General features: G+C 38.2%; 1 protein-coding gene across 2 annotated transcripts; it reads left to right on the top strand.

Moving 5' to 3' along the window:
- The first annotated feature begins 1,814 nt into the window (after positions 1-1,814).
- nek8 (NIMA-related kinase 8) lies at positions 1,815-15,130 on the top strand. Of its 2 annotated transcripts, XM_046074886.1 has the most exons (16): positions 1,815-1,877; positions 4,748-4,953; positions 5,982-6,214; positions 6,332-6,463; positions 6,863-7,071; positions 7,204-7,283; positions 7,386-7,570; positions 7,663-7,710; positions 8,210-8,357; positions 8,860-8,936; positions 9,797-9,914; positions 10,067-10,217; positions 10,773-10,936; positions 11,213-11,365; positions 12,600-12,758; positions 14,303-15,130. In XM_046074886.1, exons 1-16 carry the CDS (start codon positions 1,831-1,833, stop codon positions 14,329-14,331), a joined length of 2,139 nt encoding a protein of 712 aa, XP_045930842.1. In that variant the 5' UTR covers positions 1,815-1,830; the 3' UTR covers positions 14,332-15,130. The 2 variants fall into 2 exon arrangements, with proteins under 2 accessions (XP_045930842.1, XP_045930843.1); XM_046074887.1 differs by lacking the exon at positions 7,663-7,710.
- The last annotated feature ends 1,213 nt before the right edge of the window (positions 15,131-16,343 follow it).

Here is a 16,343-nt window from a genome sequence, read left to right as displayed (position 1 = left end):
TGCTTTTACTCTTGTGTAATGTCGTAATGTATTGTGTGAAAAGGCTGAGAAAAAGAGATGAAGCATCGCTGTGATGAAACAACTTCATCCACAACTTCCTGTCTTGCCTTGATACATCTCTAAAGATGAAAGGCTCCTCTTTACAGGTTCATGGGGTTTTGAATATTTTAGGCTACACAATCCTACACTGCATTCCTGGACATTGACTGTTGCATCTGGAGACAGATCTGCTGTCAGAAGACAGGCCAAATATGTCACTAAGCTGGTCTGAGCAATGACGTATACACTCCAGGGCGCCTTTAGGTGCACCTTTGTTGACATATTATATCAGTGAGAAAGAGAACTAACTATTGTTTGTTAAACCGCCTACTCACATATCTTCCCTCGAACTAACTTCATTCTAAAACTGCAAATTGTAGAGAAAAGGTTCAATTACAGGAAGATCACTGTTTGTGGTGATATATCATTATTTCAGATTGATGATAATAGTGGAGGTATGTACTTCAGTACAACACAGAGCAGGCTTTGTCACAGCACAAAGCATTTATTATCCCCATCGTGGCAGAGAGGGGAAACAGTGCTCATGCAGCCTCCTTCCTGCTTATCTCAGACAAGGGGAAGGCGCTTTATAATCACCAGGCGTCTGGATGTATAAGACTACAGTATCTGAAGTCCATGCTCGAGAAGCTACACTAATCATATCTGTCTCTGTGTTTCTCTCGCTGCCTCACTGTCTCCGTTTCAGTTTTCAGACTTTTCAGATGATAGACTTCAAACCAGATTGCTGTTTGTGGAAAAAGTGGAAATTAAGTATAGCAAAATAAAGCCAGATCACTCACTATTATTCTTTGCCTCTTATTATTTGCCGTGTTCCTTGGTCTGCATCAAACAAGGAAGTTGATCCCAAAAAGCAGGAGTTGAGAAAAATGACATGTGCTTCAGCTTGATTTTAATATAATATCTAGTCTACTCACTTTGTTTAATCTATGGTTTTATTCAGACCTATGATGAATTTAAGGTCCGTTGCAGAATAGAATGGCATCCAAGAAATAGATAACAAATAAAATGTATATATTTTTTTTAGTCTTTAATCATTTTAACAGCATTATCAATAGTCTACCCTGTTTAAAATAGCCTACTTTTTGAAAAGGCCTATGTCACTGACATTAAAAGCAAACGCATACACTAAAAAACTGTGTCCCAAATTACAAAACATTGAACAACAGTGAAAATGCATTTTGTGTCAACTACAACAAAAAATGGTGAATCATGCTTTGTCAAAACATCAATCATCATCATCATCAATTTTTTTCACATAAAGAAAGCATCTTTGACATTCCTCAACATCTTAAGGGATTCAGAAATTATCTTTGTTGGATTAATTTTTAAAATGTAAGACAAGAATGAGATCACAAGATAGAATTACAAAAACTTTCCCAATATAGAGAAAATTTTTGCTAAAAACCTTATAATTCAGCAATGTCAGGTGATTAAAACCTAGTGAATAAAAGACGGGGACAGAAATTAAGGACAATATTTTCCAAGGCCTTTTTCAAAGCAGACACCGTATTAATGATGTTATATATTAAAGATATTGATGTTTGCTGCTTCAGTTTCAGGGTCCTGGTCTTGAATGCTGGCTCACAAACTCTTCCTCTGTCAAAACATGTATTAAAGTGTGAGTCACTGATCATTACTAAAACTTCTGTAAACCTCCATTTTATGTTTGGCAGGATAGTTTTTTTCTTTGCTTTTCTTTTTGTCCCTCGTTGCGTCCTGTAGTGCTGCGGACAGGTTGCCAGGAGACGGCGGAAACGTTTGGAAGCAGCGATGGAGAAGTATGAGAAAATTAAAGTTGTCGGAAGAGGAGCTTTTGGGTAAACTAAACTTACTTTACTTTGTGTTAGACACATCTGTCATTCTGCCTTATCTACAAATATATGTCAAGTGTTAACTAAGTAAGCTAGAAGTCCGAAAGTCCTCAATTTTCCTAGAAATAACGGGGCATTGTTTAACAAAAAAAGGTTAACTTTACTTGAAAAGCATGTCGAGCCTATCTTTGTGCTAACGTTAAATCTTAATGCCAAAGCCACTCTGGGCTTCTACAATAAACTATGTAGGCTTTGTCAGTTACAGTTTGTGTGGATTTTCTTTTCAGATTTTGTTTTGACGTTTTAGCTAGGCTAGTTATTACGTAACATTAGTTACTGTTATCATTCACACTCGCACACTCAGCCAGTCATCTGATCTGTTGTATTCACATCACTTTGAATTACTTTTGACGGTACTTCACATCTGAAAGACAAAGTTGATATTTAAAGATAGGTAAGAAGTTGCTGGAATATCTCTCCAAAGTGAGACATGAGATTACATCAAATAATATACCAGAACTGGAGTTATCCTTAACCTTACTCATTTTGTGTGGAATTGAAACGTTATTTAAAAATTAAATATTCAGCAGAGGCATGTTCACTCAGGACCTGTACAGTACAACTGTAATAAAAATTTAAATATTACTACAACATTTCAGAGGGTACTTGTGTACTTTATACACTATGTACCAGTTACTTTTTATAGATTAAAATGTGAAACTAAATGCTCTCCAGGTACACTCATAAGTTTATTTTTACATGCAAAGTTCTTATATCATCATGCCTGGATTACTGCAACAGCCTTTATACATGACCCAAAAAAAATCCATTGATCGACTCCAGACTGTCCAGAACTCAGCTGCCAGGCTTTTGACCAGAACATAGAAATATGATCACATCACTCCTGTTATATTTTCAGTACACTGGCTGCCATATTTTAGAAATACTTTAAAATTGTATTGATTACTTTTAAACTCTTCATGGTCTCAGTCCCTGTTATATCTCTGACCTTTTAGTCCCATACGAACCAGCATGTACCTTGAGATCCTTGGGCAGAGGTATTTTGTCTGTTTCAGAGTGTCGACCTAAAAATAAAGCGTACAAAGCGTTTGCAGTCAGGGCCCCAAGGCTCTGGAACAGCATGTCCGAGAAAAGCAGGGCAGCTGAGTCAGTGAACTCTTTTCAATCCTTCTTAAATCATACATTTGAAGGAGAGTCTTTTCTGATTTTAGTTGATTTTATTTATGTATCTATTTTTCTGTTAACTGTATTTTAATTTCTTAAATTTCTTTCTGTTTTTACCTTTATTTGATGTGTTTTATTGTCTTCGCTATTGTGAAAGCACTTCGTTACATGGTTTTGAAAAGTGCTCTATAAATAAAGATTATTATTATTATTATTATTTAATGAGTTTTAATGAGCCAGAGTGACAGAAATGTGTTTATAATAATATTATATTATAATAATATTTTTTTATATAAGAGCGTTATTAACTTACTGTCAATTGCAGAAAATAATGTAAATCTGTATTTTTGTGCATTACATCTTTATCTGTGTTAAATATGTAGTGATTGTTTTTGGAAATCATTGTCTGACTGGCCTTGGACTTTACAGAAGGAAACACACATTTCCCTTCTTCACACATAATAAGCAATTGGAAGGACCATGTTGGTTGGTTCTTTGTCATTATTTACCCTTTTTAACACAAAACCAGCAGTGTGTGGAATTGTTGGGTTACATACAACATTAAAATATACAGTACAGTAGTTCTTAAAAAATAACACAACAGTAATTAAGCAGTGTGATAGGAAATATTCTTGTGTGATCCAAAGAGTGTTTTTGTCTTTTGATACTATATTGCATTTTAGTGCAAATACACCTACAGTATCTCACAAAAGTGATTAAACCCCTCACATTTTTGTAAATATTTGATGATATCTTTTCATGTGACAACACTGAAACTGACTACTGGAACCATGTCCTGTGGTCTGATGAGACCAAAATAAACTTTTTTGATTCAGATAGTGTCAAGCGTGTGTGGCAGCAAACAGGTGAGGAGTACTGATGAGTGCTGCCGGCACTGGGGAGCTACAGTTCATTGAGGGAACCATGAATGCCACCATGTATTGTGACATACGGAAGCAGAGCGTCCCTTCAGAGATTGGGCCCCAGGGCAGTATTGAAACACACCTCCAAGACGACGACTGCCTTGCTAAAGAAGCTGAGGGTAAAGGCGATGGACTGGCCATGCATGTCTCCAGACCTAAACCTTATTGAGCATCTGTGGGACAAATCAAATGGAAGGTGGAGGAGCGCAAGGCCTCTAACATCCACCAGCTCTGTGATGTTGTTGGAGAAGTGGAAGAGGACTCCTATGGCAACATGTGAAGCTCTGAAGAACTTCATGGCCAAAGGCAGTTCTGGAAAATAATGGTGGCCACACACAATATTGACACTTTGGGCTTAATTTGGACATTTTCACTTAGGGATGTACTCACTTTTGTTGCCAGTGGTTTAGACGTTAATGGGTGTGTGATGTGTTATTTTGAGGGTACTACTTTACATTGTAGCAAAGTGTCTCTTCAGTGTTGTCATGTTGTTCAGTCATGTGAAAAGATATAATCAAATATTTACAAAATTTGAGGGGTGTACTCACTTTTGTGTGTGTGTATATATATATACATATACATATATATATATATATATATATATATATATATATATATATATATATATATAAAATTGCTTTCAGATTGATGATTGCCATTGCTCAGTAACACTGGAACACCAGACCTAAACTACAAAAGATCATCCTACTATATTGTGTATGGAATAAAATATACATCTAATTTTTCTTCATTTTCCTACCTTGTCAGGATTGTTCACCTGTGTCGCAGGCGCAACGACGGGGCTTTTGTCATCCTGAAGGAGATCCCAGTGGAGCAGATGTCACGAGATGAACGTCTGGCAGCTCAAAACGAGTGTCAGGTCCTGAAACTGCTCAACCATCCAAACATCATAGAGTACTATGAGAACTTCCTTGAAGACAAGGCCCTCATGATAGCTATGGAATATGCACCAGGTAAGCTTACTGTATCTTATTACATGATGGCCTTTTGTTCATTGTCTAGCGGTTCACTTTTCCCATGGTTTAGTGCTGTAGGGCTCCATACCTTAACTCATTCCCATGTCAGCCTGGAAAGGCCAAACGAGAACATCTAATCTGTGTGGTGCTGTTTTTAGGGACAGGTATCATTCTGTTATATTACAAAGCATAATGTGAAAAAGGTTAGTCCAAATTTCTGCAGCAAGACCCAGTGCCAGTATTCAGCCTGGGTTTCTTGATTTGCAGGTGGAACCACCATATATTACTAAAACTGATATATTTATATTTGTTTGATATAAAAGTGAAATTCAAAGCTTCAAAACCCATATTTAAACTCCCATAGCAACTTGACATAGTTCAGTCTTTTTACAGTCTTTTTAAGTCTTCTATCTTATTGTTTTAATTATTTGTCATTATCATGCCATGTTGTTGTCATTATCCTACTATTGCTTTAGTAGTTCAGTTTGGTTTAGGTAAGTTTTATTTTGTCATGCTTCACATTTTTGTAGTTGGCTCAGGGCTGTGATTTAATGTCCTCTTTGTTACCTCAGACTCTCAACTAATCTAAATTAAAGTTTAGTAGGAAAATGACAAATGGTACAAAATAACATTTTGTGTTAAATGCCCTGCTTTGCTACAAAATGGTTTGATCGTTTGATTGGGTCGTGTTTCCTGACATCAAGGCAAATCACTGAAGGAGGGTGTAAAATTTAGTTTTTTTGAAACATTTCTTGAAGCAAGAATTGTTTATTAGCTTGGTATACAAAAAAAAAATCTAAAGCACACTGCTTCATTGTAGCAGATAAAAAGATATTTACACTAGATTATTGTTTTTTGTTGACATTAACATTTCACTTGAGCAACAAGAGCCCCTGCTGTGTTCTGAACGGCTGTTAAATCCTTTTCTTATTGGCTTTGGTATCATCATCTCACTGCTCAGCCCAGTAACTTGATTGATTTCTAAGTTATTATGGGTTTAACAAACAATGTTTTGTTTTTGTCAGGTGGAACCTTGGCTGATTACATACAGAAGCGCTGTAACTCTCTGCTGGACGAGGACACCATCCTTCACTTCTTTGTACAGATCTTACTTGCCCTGTACCACGTCCACAACAAACTTATTTTACACAGAGACCTTAAGACACAGAATATTCTTCTGGACAAGCACCAGATGATTGTCAAAATTGGTGATTTTGGCATCTCCAAAATCCTTGTCAGCAAGAGCAAAGCTTACACGGTGAGTTGATTTGCCTTTGTTTTCAAATTGTAATGACTTCAGTAACATACATTTCCCTATGTGTTGAATCCTAACATGTGCAAGCACAAATCGATGCCTCTGTTTTTCACTCTGCAGGTGGTCGGGACCCCATGCTACATCTCCCCAGAGCTGTGTGAGGGAAAGCCGTATAACCAGAAGAGTGACATCTGGGCTTTGGGCTGTGTGCTCTATGAGCTAGCGAGCCTTAAGAGAGCATTCGAGGCTGCTGTACTTAAAACATTTTCTTTACAAAAATCCCTCGCTTACTTGGATGTAGTGATTCAAGTAATGCAACAATGTTTGTGTTAACTTTCGAAGTATTTTCCATCTAATTTAAAGTGTAATGCATAAAACATTGCTGTGAAAAAAGGCAAGGAAACCATCAGAGCTACACTCAATGTACACCATAGGAGATGGATTCTTACAATTGCTCATAATATTTAATATGAAGTTGTCCCCATGTTTAACTCTAAAGCAGATTGCCTGGTTCTTTTGATTCTAACACAGATCGATAATTCACAATTGAACATGTGAAAATCTTTTAGTAGAGATTTTTGGAGGGGATTCATCATATTTATAATGCATTTTGTAATTTTACTCTATAATGCTCTTTATTTTTGCTCTCAGAATCTACCCGCCCTCGTTCTGAAGATCATGAGCGGAACATTTGCTCCAATTTCAGACCGGTACAGCCCTGAGCTTCGACAGCTCATCCTCAACATGCTCAATCTGGATCCATCCAAACGGCCTCAACTAAATGAAATAATGGCTCTGCCCATATGCATCAGGCCCCTGCTTAACCTCTACACAGACATAGGCAATGTCAAAATGCGCAGGTGTCTGAATGCATGACTAATTCCTAGATAGATGTTTTAACACATGATTTGAGATTAAGATTTCCTATATTTTGTGTAATGAGTTCTTTCTTCTCTATTCTATGAAACAAATCCTCCTGTGGCTTTTTCTAGGATTGAGAAACCACTGTCTGCTGTGCAAACTGGTTGTCAAGGTAGACCAGGAGGGAGAGTTCCTACCAACAGGTCGAGAGGTTAGGAACAATATACCGTTATCTGACAAGAGAACTAGCTGGACCAGGTTGATCATAGTACTTTAATTACCAATTTGTTTTTTATTTCTTGGGCATAAACAGATGGATCAGTCAGTTTGGGATCAGGGAAGCTACATTCCCTGCCGCTGTCCTCTGTGTATACGTGGGGAAGTGGTATATCAGCGCCTCTCCGTCTGCCGATGCTCAACACAGAGGTACTTCAGGTGTCTCTGGGCCGCACTCAGAAGATGGGGGTGACCAAGTCAGGCCGGCTGATTACATGGGAGGTCTGTGTAAACCCTTAATTATTTTTATTTTAGTTTTTACATGTTTTGACTTTACAAAGTGATGCATTATAAAGGAAAAAACCTCCCTATAGGACGGAACAGCTGTGATCTACTCTGCACTCCTGGGTCAACTTGTTGATGTACGAGGATGTATGTTTTCCTATTCTCACTGATAACTAGTCAAATACAGTTTAGCGATTGTTACGCTGATATATTTTTACTGCAGCTATAATGTAGTTCATTTTTTTCAGCTATCAAAAATATCAATAAGAATCCGGTTTTGGCATCAGCCCCTTATGGCTTCTACACCAGCAGTTACCATCAGTGCAAACAGCCACCACCAATTTGCTAAAAGCAACATGTATTGCATTGGATTTCCTGGATTCTAGGAAACTCTAGGATATGTAGACTTAAATGAGGCTGGCTGGGGAATATGGGTACTTAATAATAAAATATCTGCTGGAAGGCATTGAACATCACAGATTGATGGTTCCTAATGGTGTATCAGATGGTGGATTTTTTCTTTAACATTTTTAGTTACTTATATTTTCCAGGAAAGAATTACATTATCACTCTTTTGCCCCCATTAAGACTAATCAAATCTCTGCTAATCACACTCATAATAATTTATTATCTCAGGCGCCATCAGTGGGGTCTGGTGAGGCCAATCTGCCTGGTGTGGTGGAGCAAATGCAGCCTCAGTTCATTTCACGTTTCCTTGAGGGTCAGTCTGGAGTCACCATCAAGTCTGTGTCCTGCGGCGATCTTTTTACCACCTGCATGACAGGTTGGTGGGCCACAACGCTTTGTATAAGTAAGACATCACATCCGTGCCTAGTCAGCTTAGCAGGGAGCTCTGCTAAAGGAAATCAATGTTTATTCACACTGCACCACATGGCTGTGCAGCACTGAGACAGCATTTGAACGTACATATGATAGTGTGGATACAGTCAGCTCTTTTCCAGATTTTAACAGATAGTGTGGATAAAATAAACCTCACCATGCTTACCTAGCAGTTTGGAAGTAGTTTCTCTTGGTGCTCTGTTAGTCAGTGTGCTTTAGGAGGCTGTTGTCAGTCCATCCAGCATTGCAAAGCAGATAACACAGGATTAAAGACCCTTCCTCTCAGCTCAGTGGCCTCTATTTCATCGCTTTTCACTATAGTGACGCAGATTAGCGTTTCCTAGATGTGGATTAGAAGCATTCTGTTGGTCTACGTAAGAATACACCTACACTAAACACTCAACTAATAGGGTCTTTAATCCCTTCTTTTTATTTTCAATTTGCAGACAGGGGTATTATCATGACGTTTGGGAGTGGGAGCAATGGCTGTCTAGGACACGGTAACTTCAATGATGTAACACAGGTACATATCCACCATTTAAAGGCAAATATTTGAATGTTGCACTCATATTAAATGCACACTCAGTTGGCAGTTTGTGAGCTACACCTAACTAAAACTGATGCAGTCTAATAAAACAGTCCTGTTATAAGGTCTATTGGTGTTTCTAATATTTTGTTATGTTATGTACAATACAATATGGTTAAACAGAACCACCAACTCTATATTCCACAGTGATCATAAAGTTGCATCAACACCTTTCTAAAATTTGAACTTTCATGGACGCCAGATTTATTGCAAGACTTCATTTTATTATTATAGTATTTCTAGTATTTCTCCACTATGTACAGTAAACAGATTTTGTTAACTTTTGATTTAAAGTATGCAATTTTAAGTCACAACACCATCTGGATCCCATTCATTTTAACAGCAACATCTTTATTAATCTAATACAGTGTGCATTAATACATCCATGTGTCTTCCAAAGTTTTGTTTTTACTTACTGTAGATTTTTGCTTCATACTGTATGTGCTTATGAAACATATACTGTGAATTCCACACAGTCCTAAGTTCTTTTACATGTGTTTTATATGTGAGGAAATGTCCATAATTATAGCAACTTGCCAAAGAATTTCTTTTGGTCTTTTAACCTTTAGCGGAAATTTGATAGTAGAGAGGCAGACAGGAAACAAGGGAAGAGATAAAGAGTGGTGTGACACAAGGTCCCTGTCTTGAATCGAACCAGGGATGTGAAAGTTATATTGTATATCTGTTAATGACTGGGTTACCAGGGCACCGCTTCCCTTCAGATGTTTGATAAAAAGCTGTAATATAAACATTACAATGATCACATTTCTTTTTTCTCTCTCTGTTTTTCTACTCAGCCCAAGATAGTTGAGGCACTCCTCGGCTACGAGCTGGTTCAGGTGTCATGTGGTGCTTCCCACGTACTCGCTGTGACCAATGAAAGAGAAGTATTTGCCTGGGGAAGAGGAGACAATGGTATAATAATCGATCCAGTTATTTTTGAACTCACTCAATCTATCTTAGTATTTATCTTTTGGTGTTTGTTTGCATGTGACTGGTTTTTGACAGCAGCAACTCAGTACACAGCTGAATTGTTGGGTCTCTGTCCCTGTTCCTCTTTCTGGTAGGTCGCCTCGGGCTAGGCACCCAAGACACCCATAACTCTCCACAGCAGGTGTGTTTACCTGTGGAATTTGAGGCCCAGAAGGTGGTGTGTGGAGTTGACTGCTCCATAATTATCAGCACCCAATACAGCATTGTGGCTTGTGGAAGCAACAGGTAGTTACTCTATATTTTTCCACCCAAACCTATGGCCAGTAGTCTCTGTAAACATGTCACTGACTGACCTGAGCCAGTGATCAGCAGTGAAACATCTAATTTCACTGTTTTCCGTTTGCCACTGTAAATTTTCTGTAAGCGATTTGTAGGTGTAGGTATGCTATAAACCTCATGTGCGTGGGGTGGTGATAGATGAAAGGAGTTCCTATGGTGCACAGAGGTACTTTCCTCATGCACAACGTATGAGACAGCATTCTCCTAAAATGACAAACTCTTGTTTTGTCTATTTTTAATCCCTCTCTCTCTCTCAGAGAGGTTTTGGACTAGATGTATAGCTGTGTATGAGTCAGAGAAGCAACAGTAAATAACAGTAAACAGCTTTCATTTCTGGAGTAGGAGCAGCATTGTTCAAATACCTTTAACTCAGTATCTACCTGTAGACAAGGAAACATACATACAATATTATTGTGATAAACATACATTGTATATTGAAGAAGTGATTTAAAATGAATATCTTTTTCTCTATTATAAGTACATTGATGTTGTTGTGGTCAGGTTCAACAAGCTTGGGCTGGATAGAATAACAGCTGGAGAAGAACCAAATCCCTCGAATCAGGTGGAAGAAGTTCATTCTTACACTCCTGTCCAGTCAGCCCCACTCAGCAGTGAGACGATTGTTTACATTGACATTGGGACTGCCCATTCTGTGGCTGTTACAGGTAAAATATTATAATTATTAACCAGTAAAATAACATTTTTGCAGCAGACTTGTTTTGCTTATATGCATTTTTGTGTGATTGCCTCCATAATCTTTTTAAAAACCAGATTACATGAAGGCTGCTTGGGAAAATCACTTCCAACTTGTTCAACTTCTTCAGCAAAGTTGTAGCACCTAATAATCAAGCATGGTTTCATTTATTGTGTTAAAAGCCTTAACACTGATATTGATTTTTAAATTAAGCATCACCACTTTCGTCCACATTGTCCTTCTACAGAAAGGGGTCAGTGTTTTACCTTTGGCAGCAATCAGCATGGCCAGATGGGCTGCAGTTCCCGTCGAAACAGCCGTGTGCCCTACCCGGTGCCTGGGCTGCAGGGCATCACCATGGCTGCCTGTGGAGATGCTTTCACCCTAGCTATTGGATCTGGTGAGTAGAGAGGACTGTGTCTGTTTTTAAAGGCCCTGCATACCTTCACAGGCGTTTTCACTTATTTTGGCTAATGAGACCTCTGCTCATGTTGAAGATGGGCTGGGGCATATGTGAACTAATAAGAGTGATTAATTTGTCCCATTGTTACAGGTGTAACAAGGCTAACAGGAGAGTCATGGAGATATTGATAAAACACACCATACACACACACACACACAAACACACACACACACACACATACACGTAGGCCTTAAGCTGCAGACAGACCAGCCAGGTGAAATTTCCTTGTATGCTGTGGCCAAAAGCAGGGGCTTATATTACTTCACTGTGCAGGTATAAAACAAGAAAATAAACAAACTACATTTCATGAGTGAGAGGTCAATCCAAACCAACTGGACTTTGAAGAGTCTCGCAAAAGGTGGTGGTTTTACAGCTGACTTGAGATTGCCGATTTTCCAACAAGCTTTTGAGCACAAAGCAAAGATATTTTAAAAGCCTCTCTTTATTTTACCTTACTGTTAATCACTCGCTTTAAAGAAGTTGTTTAGAGATATGTTTGAGAAGGAGTAAATACAATAGGGTTCATCTCAGCTCTGAGTTGAGACAACACCACTGATATCTGAGGTTTGGAAGAAAAGGGGAGGAGTCTGCATTTTAATGAGAGTCATCCTGTTTCAAATGGCCCTATGTGACCACACAACAGCAGTGTAACTCAAACAAAACAGATTAAATGTTCATTGTGAGGGATTTTAAGTATCTGGAAGTTTATTTTCATGTCAAACTGAAAGTTTAAAACTAATGGTTGTAGTACATGAAAATGGTTAGCAGTCATGTGACTCTACAAGGTTTTTAGCTAGTGGGCTAAACATACAAAACCCTTAGTATGGTTCTTTAAACATGTGGGTTAACAGATCGGTAACATATGTGTGTGTTTGTGCTTACGTGTCTGTAAGTGTATGTTTTTTTTCTTACACCGGAGGGTAAAATGTCATATTGTGCCAGCGATTGGCTCCCTGGGGAGAAAGCCAGCAGTGCCAGCCTTGCCTGTAGGTTTTTTGTTGAGGAAAGTCTTTGTTCAGCTTTCACTTGCTTCAGATTGAGCCATTATGCTGCCACTGCAGGAGAGACAGAGCTGTCAGTTAAAGATTTGTGTGAATTAATGCATCCTGTGGTTTGTGCTGTGAATTTGGAGAAATGGTGACCAGCTCTTTCTCCTCCCATGTTTCTACAGAAGGGGAGGTGTACACCTGGGGAAAGGGCGCCCGAGGCCGCCTCGGAAGAAAAGAGGAGGATTCTGGGATACCGAAGGCGGTGCAGCTTGACGAGAGTCACTCGTTCGCAGTGACATCAGTGGCCTGTTGTCATGGCAACACTCTGCTGGCAGTGAAACGTAATATTTTGCTTATTACTCCTTTGTTAACAAGCACTGGGAGATGTTGGGATGCGGTGAAATCTATCTCAGAGAGTGCTAATCCCCAGATGAAAGAACTTGAGATAAACTTTTCCTGATAACGTCAACACAGACGCATGGTTTACCATGCAGAATTGTGGAGGGAGTCATTTGTAAGTTTGAAAGCTCACTGGCTAAAGACATGACACTAGCTTTAATACATCTATAAAGAATTTCCAGTCTCAACAAACTACTTACTTTCAGCTATACTTTGCAAACTGGATCAGAATCTTTCCATCTGCATGCCAAAAGTAATAATTCAGTCCAATGTTACATTAGTAACATTGGATTGAAGATTAGATAGATTTTAGACTGAACTGAATGAAATGGCCATAGACCTCCTACCTAGAGGAACACACAAGAGCAAGTTGTACCTTTTTCCCAACAGTGACGGTGCAAAAGCCACAGATTCTAATAGAAACTGAAAAACAGTGAATGTGGGATTAAATCATCCCTCTACACTCCAAATTGAAAATAGCTGCAGATTTAGAGAAGATTAAACTGCATCACAATTTCATAAGTAACAGAGACGTTGGTAATCCTCGCTACAGGCCACAAGGCTGATGTTTAAATGTTTCTTTGACCTGCAAGGTGTGACAAGGACATGGAGACCAACATGGACTAACACTCACAGATGTCATTAGCAGGGTCTACATAATACTGATCGGACAGTACCGGAAGCTGAACAGTAATGATGTATGTTTTTGTGTACAGTATATACTTTTTACTGGATCAAAAAGCAGTATTTGAACACTTAATCTTAAACACACAAACACTGTGATTTTATTAAAAAATTAAATGCATATTCTATCATGAATGGACAGGAAGCGAAAGTCATGTCTTTAGGGGGGCTTATTTAAAGTTAACTAACAAACCAACAAAATCATAGTTAGGTGGTGGTGTGGATTTGAGTCAGAAACTCTTTCTCCAGTGTGTCTGTGAGGTCTTTTTCCTGCACAGAGGTTTTGTGACAACAGCTGACTTTTGTCATGATGAGAGATGAAACCAATATTGATGGGTTTTTTTTAAGTCTCCAACTATTCTGCAGATATTTAATATCTTGAAATCGGACTACTTTTATACCAGGTATTTCTTAGTAATTTTTTATGACATGAGCATCTAAAATGTAATTTGGACTGGTATCGGACACTAAAACTCTTTACCCCACCTATTCAGAGCCAGAGAATTAACAAGTCATGTGTTGTAAGTGAGTTTGCAACAAACAAGCAATGTACAGGTATTTCAGGTGTAACTGTACAATCTGTGTGCAAGACACGCCCACTTCTTTTTTATCTAGGAAAACAGAACAAATTGAATTAAAACAACATACATTTTAAAGGGAGCATATAACAGTGAGTACAACAAGAGATAACTCAGATAACTAGTATCCATGATGAAGAAAACCAGCAAGTCATTGATTAATTGACTTGTGCTTTCAGCTGTACTGATTTGTTACCCATGTCCCTTTCTTCCCCTTGTTTCAGCTTTGCTTGAGGAACCTGTCCCGAGATGATTTTTTTCTAAAAACCTACCCACTCAGCGTTCGTCATGAAGCCCGGCGGTGGCATGAGGTGAAAGACAGCTTCCTCTGAATAACTCCTCCCAGAGGCCCATCTGTGCTGCAGTTGAAAGATTCCCTTTCATACTGCAGCTGTGGCCTCAGACTTTCACTTGGTCTTCCTCTCCATCTAGTTTTTTCACCCCTTCCTCCTGGAATGAATGTTTGTTTCATTTGGTGGTTTGATATCAGGCCGCAAAGCACATAAAAGGTCAAAACCTGTGTGTTGCGGCAGGTGTATCTCACAACAGGTGAGTTAAAGGAATGTTGCAACACTGTTAGCTGGATTACAGGAAGTCATTAGGCAGCTTTCACGCAGTGAGCTTTTGTCCTCTCTCACGTGCAGGGTTAGCATGATAAAGACCAGTAAAAGCCAAACTGGTTTGAGCTCTCTTAAGCCACTATTGAATGAGATGATACAATTCAAAGAAACGCAAAGAATAAATGCCACTTGAGTGTTTAGTAACTCATCAGTCAAATGAACCAAACACAGTAATCTTGATGACGTCGTCAGTGGCCACATTGTGCTTTATTGGATTAGCCCGCCAATACATTTGTAACTCAACAGAAGCGTTCAAATCAGATAATGATGTGTTGTGTAGGGTTCAACTGAACAACGTCTTTATGACTTAGAGAATGTGGCTGTGTCCGAAATCACTCCATTGTTCACTCGTTCACTCGTTCACTGCTCCTTACACAGTAGACACTCAGTAGTTTACATTGTAGCGAGCAGTAAATTGAGATTTCACACATATGAATCATCTACAGTTTGCTTAATCATTGTATATTGTGTATTGTGTAAACTGTATTCATTGGTCTACCAAAGTGAAGTGAGAATTGAAAACTGCCAAAGTGAAGGAAGAAGTACTAGCAATACCACAGTTTAGAAATACTCGGTGTAAGCAAAAGTCAAAAAAGTACTAATTGCTTAATAAAATTGAATTAGTGTATATACTTACAGGTAGGTTAATCTATAATAATACATTATCAATTATTAGTTGATTATAATTTGTATTAATAATCTGAATCTGCATAGTAATTATTAATTTAAGATGCCAAATAAATGTAGTGAAGTATCGTATCATGGAGATACTGTACTTGGGTACATTTTTGAGTAAATGTACTTAGTTACTCTCCACCATTGGTGGAGGGAAATCTTTGTAGTACATATGTATTTTTATATTTACATTTTCTTGAATGTTATCAAATGTTATGATTATGATTGTCATGATTATTGTCATGATGAAAAAACAAGACAAGACAAAAAAGACAAGAATTATCGTCACAAGTATCTGAAATTGAAATCTGAACTTAAATGTGCAATAAGATGTACAACTCCTGTGATAAACCATATGTTGTATGAGTTTTCACAGTGAAAAGTCATCAGACACATCTTTTTCAGAGAAAAAAATGGCTGCTAATGGATGTGGGGGGGGTGATGTAGCAGTGGGTAAGACACATGACTTTGGTGTGAGAGACCCAGGTTCAATTCCCACTGTGAACCATCCACCATTGTGGCCCCTAGCAAGACACTTAACCGATCGTTGCTCCAGAGGCATGTGACCTCTGACAGGTATAGCAATTGTAAGTCGCTTTGGATAAAAGCGTCAGCTAAATGAATAAACCTAAACATAAAATGTCTGGAAATAAAATATTAAACGTCCATATCGTGACTAGGAAATGTTACTAATCTGTAGTTTTCACAGAGCTGTTATCAATATTGTCTAATATTATTTTTTTTTGGTTATACTGTAGATTAATATGCTTTTTTCATCAATATATCAATAATCTAATAAGAAATTTTGGAGTAATTATTTCGTATTTAAGATGGGTTCACACCTTTTCTGAGGACATGGATCGTTTACCATTGTTGTCTTGTGTGATGATGCAATGATGATGTAATCTGGTGGCAATCCAGCAGGTGAAAAATGATCTGAATATGTGGATGTACTCTTTATTTTTCACTG

Source organism: Micropterus dolomieu, linkage group LG17, assembly GCF_021292245.1.
Source record: "Micropterus dolomieu isolate WLL.071019.BEF.003 ecotype Adirondacks linkage group LG17, ASM2129224v1, whole genome shotgun sequence".
NCBI lineage: Eukaryota > Metazoa > Chordata > Actinopteri > Centrarchiformes > Centrarchidae > Micropterus > Micropterus dolomieu.
The sequence above is the reverse complement of the archived record's forward strand: the minus strand, read 5'-3'. Positions and strand labels throughout refer to the sequence as shown.

Coding starts and splice junctions, on each gene's coding strand:
- nek8 (XM_046074886.1), top strand. CDS start 1,831: ATGGAGAAGTATGAGAAAATTAAAGTTGTCGGAAGAGGAGCTTTTGG. Junction 6,215..6,331: donor GCAAGAGCAAAGCTTACACG/GTGAGTTGATTT, acceptor TTCACTCTGCAG/GTGGTCGGGACCCCATGCTA. Junction 8,358..8,859: donor TTTTACCACCTGCATGACAG/GTTGGTGGGCCA, acceptor TTCAATTTGCAG/ACAGGGGTATTATCATGACG.